The sequence below is a fragment of the Hippoglossus hippoglossus genome, chromosome 7 (assembly GCF_009819705.1).
Source record: "Hippoglossus hippoglossus isolate fHipHip1 chromosome 7, fHipHip1.pri, whole genome shotgun sequence".
In the NCBI taxonomy this organism is placed as follows: Eukaryota; Metazoa; Chordata; class Actinopteri; order Pleuronectiformes; family Pleuronectidae; genus Hippoglossus; species Hippoglossus hippoglossus.
Genome location: NC_047157.1, coordinates 25,846,848 through 25,853,062, shown reverse-complemented (window position 1 = coordinate 25,853,062; position 6,215 = coordinate 25,846,848). Strand labels below are relative to the sequence as shown.

General features: G+C 42.2%; 1 protein-coding gene across 1 annotated transcript; it reads left to right on the top strand.

The window, feature by feature from the left end:
* r3hdml (R3H domain containing-like) lies at positions 1–4,303 on the top strand. The gene is made up of 6 exons (XM_034590078.1): positions 1–147; positions 695–1,030; positions 1,193–1,311; positions 1,403–1,505; positions 1,947–2,062; positions 2,766–4,303. The coding sequence occupies exons 1-6, from the start codon at positions 142–144 to the stop codon at positions 2,896–2,898; spliced, it is 813 nt and encodes a 270-aa protein (XP_034445969.1). The 5' UTR covers positions 1–141; the 3' UTR covers positions 2,899–4,303.
* The last annotated feature ends 1,912 nt before the right edge of the window (positions 4,304–6,215 follow it).

Genomic DNA, 6,215 nt, shown 5'->3' with positions numbered 1-6,215 from the left:
CAGAAAGTTCCTCGGCCCAGTTAAAACTCTCTGCCGCTCACGAGACAGCAGCTTGTTTGCAGAAGCTCGAGTTGAAGCTGCAGAGCGACTGTGCTGCTTCTCTGTGGCTCGTCCGGCTCTGACCTGTGAGAGGAGCCGCTGATGAAGGTAAAACACTCTTTGTCTTCTGCAATCGGACAAAGGACGAGAGCAGAGGCTGATTCCTTCACTGCAGATGTTAAGATCCTAGTTTGAACTTTGTTTTCTGGGTCAGTGTCTGTTCTAAACTCGTCTGTTTGTAATGTTGTGTTTCTCTTGTTCCGTGTTGATGCTACTTCAGAATTATGTGAATTATCCTCAAACTCTTCTACAATATTCTGTCACTTTTTATTGTTTGTTTTGTTATTTTTATAAACCTTTACTCTGCTTCACTTTATTAGAACATGTGGCACATACAATGTTCAGATGTTGTGATGTGGATTGATGGAGGTTTTGTGCGACAACAGCATGATCTCATGGGAGATATTCATGAATAAAAACATTTTTTATCGGACATTAAATCTTTAATAAAGTCGTCTTCTTCATTAACTGTGACCCAGTAACATTTATACTGATGCTTGTACCTCTGCAGAAATCTTTTATATAGATTCCAAAACTATTCATCTAGATGCTGTGGCTGCAGAGGTGTTGAGTTAATTCACCTGTTTTTTGACAGAGTCTTGCAGGGACACCCTCCCTCCTCCTCCTCCTCCTCCACAGGCCCCAGATGGCTGCTGTTTGCCTTCAGCTGCTGCTCGCTGCCCCCCTGTGGTCGCTGCCCCATGTGGGAGCTGCTGCTGCTGCGTGGTCGAGCTCCACAGAGCTGCTCGACGCCACCAGAGCTGCAGCTGAGGCCCAGTCTGACTCCAGGATGCTCGCTGCAGCTCCTGGCGCTGCCTCTCGCAGCAGGCGCAAGAGAGCCATCTCCTCCAGAGAGATCAAGGCCCTGCTGGATTACCACAACCGGGTCCGCTCTCAGGTCTCCCCCCCTGCTGCTAATATGGAGTACATGGTGAGGAGGATCCGACCAGAGGCCTGATGAAGTGGTTTATTATCTTCAAAACTTCCTGGCTTTAGATGTATATTCTAGTCAAAGAGCTGAATCATTTCTTGTTTTCCTCACCTCACAGAGTAAAATAAAAACGTCTCTTCTCTCGCTGTCTCCTCTGCACAGCTGTGGGATGACGGCCTGGCCCAGTCGGCCGACTCCTGGGCCTCGCTCTGCATCTGGGACCACGGTCCAACACAAACCATGAAATACACGGGCCAGAACCTGTCCATCACCTCAGGAAGGTACAGTCCTCAGATCCGTAGAACATGTGATGGATTGTGACACTTTCTGTGGCTGAGGTGGATGATTGACAGGATGTGTTGGATGTGACAGGTTCCAGTCGATCACTGACCTCGTCAGGTCCTGGTACAACGAGAGGCATCAGTTCTCTTACCCCAGCAGATGCACTGGATCCGTGTGCTCGCACTATACTCAGGTACATCCAGAGGAAACTGGGTCCAGATGCTTTTTCTGTATCTTTACAGTATGAATTTTATTTATTTATTCATATTTTAGCCAGTTGAACTAACTTTAAATACACTTTTATACACATTTACCCTGTTTTGTATATTTTTGTTTATCTCTTTTCTGATGTTGCCCAATCTCGCAATGTGAAAGAAATGAAAAGACATTCCTGGATCCGACCCCTGATATGGATTCACACCAAACTTTAATGGGTTCTCCTGTGATTGATACCACATCCTTTCACTGAGTTTCATGGAAATCTGTCCAGTAGTTTTTGCATCATCTTGTTCATAAACAAACAAAGTCTCTTACGACAAAGCAAATCCTAAACACAAGTGACATCGGTGGAGTTTGAGTTTGTGGTGCGATTTGAGTTCGTGAGCATCACACTGTGTTTCGTGGCCCCGGTCAGATGGTGTGGGCGAGCACCAGCAGGCTGGGATGTGCCGTCAGGAAATGCTCCAACGTGAACGTGTTCGGAAGCAGCTGGAGGGAGGCGACGCTGCTGGTCTGCAACTACTCTATAAAGTACGTTCTTCATATTTATCTGTATATCATGGTTCTGTCTCATACACACTAAAAACATATATACAGCAGGAGTGTGATGATTAAGTTCAGTTATGAAGTTTTATTTCACAGAATAGTCCCCTAAATATCAATATACTGCAAATAGTGATTAAACTAGTAAAGTACTTAAGTACAATTATGAAGTACATCAGCTAAACCACGATAGATTTCTATAGATGAAACATAAAAAACACTACATATAAATTTAAAAATTCATGTTGATGCATAAGTAACAATAAAATATACTGTTTATAATATTACCTTTAATGCTTTAATGACATTTTACATTGATATACATTTATTTAAATACATGATCAGTTAGTTTGAGAAAATTAGTTTGATGCTCGATACGTCTCATTCACTTCAGTCAGAAGTAAAACTGTGAAAACACGACTTTTACTCATGACAGAATATTTCACACTGTGGTGCTGCTTCTTGTATTTATTGTTTCCCAGATAAACCACATCAGCACAAAAACAGGAAACACACACACAAGTGTTTTTTAAACCTTTATTTATCATTTAAAAGGAAAAAACAACTCAAAAACACATTTGTTCAGCGTCATGTAACACCATTCATTTCATCCACAGGATATAAATCAGGTATTTGTTGTCTTTTCTTAAACACGTATTCGAAGTCATCACTGAGCTCCTGTGTGTTTCAGAGGAAACTGGGTGGGAGAAGCTCCCTATAAGACCGGCAGGCCTTGCTCCGTCTGTCCGTCCAGCTACGGCGGCTCCTGCTGGAGGAATCAGTGCTCGCCAAACGCCAAGACCAGAAGACGGTCCAGATATTAACACAACGCAGCGTTTTAAATGTGTTTTAATGGAAGAGGAAAAGGTGATTTATCACGATTTGTCCATCTTGAAATAACAAACGCTTGCAGAAAACAATGCAGCTGTCAAGGTACCACTATGTTCAGAAAGTCTTTATCCATGAATGTCTCACACACACAGTTGAGTTGTAGAGCTGCAGTATGAATGTTAATATTTTTAATAAAACACAAGAGAATTAGTTTTATGGTATTTGGAGAAAATGTCTTGTTTTGCACTGTTTTTTAATGAATTAGTCGTTGGAGGAACTTTTTAGAGGCATTGACCAGATTGAAGCACTTTTACTGTACAGATGAAACCGACTGTAACCTGGGATGTTACTGGTTCTGTCTCCAACATGATTAATAAAATCATTTTACTGCTCAGTGGTTTAAAAAAAAAAAAAGTGTTTAATTTGTCCTTTTGCACGACTGAACATTAATTAAGTTATTAACAAACTGACTGAGGCTTTATGTCCCCATAAATAATCTGCTGTTCACTGCTTGTTCACTCTCTGCTGCTGCATTTCACCTCATTACATCTCACCATCCACCCCCGGGAGGCTTCCTCTGCCATAAAGCTGGAGACTAATGCAGAGTTTATGGTCTAGAATATGAGGGAATCAGGACACACACACACACACACACACACACACACACACACACACACACACACACACACTGTACGGTCACGACAGCAAACATGTAAACTATTGGATATGGAGCCAGTTTTGTTCGACACTTAAAATTAGTGAGAAACCAGCAGAGCGGCCTGTGGGTCAGCATTTATGTGACTTTATTACCCATTTATCTTGGCAGCTTATTACTCTGCACAGCAGGAGGCAGCGAATATGGTTTCTGCTTTGATGGAGATATTTCTGCATCTTATCCGACTACTGACACAACCCAACCCTCATACGGATCAAAACATGATCCGGCAATTCAGGGTCTTTCAGTGTCTACGTGGGTTTTCTCCTCCCACAGTTCAAACACCTGCAGATTGGGGTCAGGTTGACTAGACTATAAATTGACCCTTCATGTGATTGGCTGTTTGTTTTGTATCCCAACATTTCTAACTCTAAATGTTACTTAAAAGAAAATTCGATATATGACTGTGATACAAGAATTTGGTGCATTGTTCTTCTAGACTTTTAAAAGAAATCTTAAACTAATCCCAGGCTGAAACAACTTGAAAACACTTGTATTGTGACGTTTGTGATAAATGCTGCTGCCTGGATTGTGCACGTATATTACATTTAACACCTTAATTTGTTTGGTGGAATAATTATAAAACAGGTAAAATTACTGAAAACAACAACTAGAATGTCAGAGAGCACAGAACAGTCTCCTCATGAAATTACATTTAAATTCACTAAATATGATTTTTTATTTGAATCTGCATCAAAAAACCTTAAATATGTCCAATGTTTTCACACGAAGATCCATGAATTATTCTCTGAGAAATGAAGGACATCCACTAAATTTCAAGGAAACTGGTTGAGTTCTTTTTGTGTAACTCTGCTGAACAACAGACTAACGCAGACAGAACCATGGAGGTGATTATGAGCTTTGTCTTGTTGAGTGAAATCAGCTAAATGGTTTAAATTGCTGCTGACAAACTGTGGACAAACATTTGAAAACAAAACTTCTCTGGGTCTCTGACTCTTTCTCCTCGGTCAAAACTCGTGACGTCAATCATCGCACGCCGTTTGTTCGCTGCCTCCCTCAGTACATTCTCCACTCCTCTGTCTTTTATGTCGCTCCCCACCCTCCTGCCTTTCTCTCTCTCTCCCTTTTTTCTATAAACTCTGCGTCTTATTCACTCCTCATCCATATCTGGAGAAACGACCGTTTGGTGATGAGAAAAGAGGGAAAAGCACATAATCACTTTATGTCTATTTGAGTTTCTATCATCATGTTGCCATGGTTACAGCCGCTATATAGATTGGTGTCCATACGAGCCTGGTTACTGTTTAACCTCCCCACCCACATTTGCCCAGATTAGGAAAATCAATAAGATAACAGCAGCAACACCGGCCTTACCTTGCACCAACACCCTTCTCACACCACGGCACCCTGCGCTAAACTTCCACATTTTACACCTTGTGGTGCGGGAGGAGAAAGTGGATTTTACAACATATGGTTGAGAGGCGGCAGAGGACGACATGGTCAATGTAAACACGCACGTCAGTTCAAGTATGGAACTTCCATTCGGTGAGTACACTTTGTTTTTATCAACTTGGCTCGGTGGTTTCAGCCGGTGGAAGAAAAGAAGCTCGAGTGTGGCAGCTGCTTGTGTTTTCCTTTTTTTCCCCTCGTCGGCCGGTTTGTGCTGCAGCCGTTTTGTCTCCAGAGCTCCGCTGCTGGATGACGTCCGATTCCCAGTGGAACTATCATCGCCATTTGTGTCTGGCGTTTTCTCACGGCTGTAATCCAGGAGGTGTGTCAGGGACGTGGGGTTGTTCGGCGAGGCCATGGGAGCCGGGCCTGATGGTGATGGTGGCTGTGAGATGTCAGAGCAGCGAGAGCACAGCAGGTCTGAAGTATTTAAAGATGATTGTTGAAGGAGTTTCAGGAAGTCGGATGAATTCAGTTTTTATTCTGGATCTGAGGAGCGACATTACCTGTGAAAAGCGACGATGACACTTGTTGAAGCTCAGTATTTTGTCTCGGCTACAGTCTGCGATAGAAACACAAATACAGTGGATTTCTTTAAGATCACAGAAATCTGCTGCAGGATAAAGACGTTTCCAACAAGCGGAGGCCTCATTGTAACATCTCTCACACAGAGAGTTCATGTTTCTACTCACGGAAGGATTTGCATGTCACGATGGGATGTGGAGATGCAAATTCATTTTCACAAACCAAATGAGAGAAGAAAAGATTAAAGAAGAGGGAGAATGTGTCTGAACAGCTGCTGAAGCTTTTCTGGACTCACATCTTTGACTCTTTTCTGATTATCTGCCCTGTTTAGTGGTTTAATAACTCAGCTTTGTATATTTTCCTATTCTCACTCTATTGAATTGGTTCAGTACAAATAGCAGCACAGCCAGTTTGACACTATTTCACTATGATCCTTGTAAAACAACAACAACAATGGCGTCTTTATACGACCAGAGAATAAGCTCATAATGTTCTTCTCTGGTATTTGACAGATTCTTCATGTCGACTTTATCGTCACCTTCTGGTCCGTGATGCTTGTTTTAGAGCCTTTACTCGTTTTTGTGTTTTCATCTGGACAAAAATATTTAGTTAGACAAAGGTTGTGTGGACGGAGACTTTCGTACAAATGGAGGAGAAATA

Bases quoted from the DNA above. Each gene is read 5' to 3' on its own strand.
- r3hdml (XM_034590078.1), top strand. The intron at 1,031-1,192 runs GTGAGGAGGATC...TCCTCTGCACAG, and splicing joins CTGCTAATATGGAGTACATG to CTGTGGGATGACGGCCTGGC. The intron at 1,312-1,402 runs GTACAGTCCTCA...TGGATGTGACAG, and splicing joins CTGTCCATCACCTCAGGAAG to GTTCCAGTCGATCACTGACC.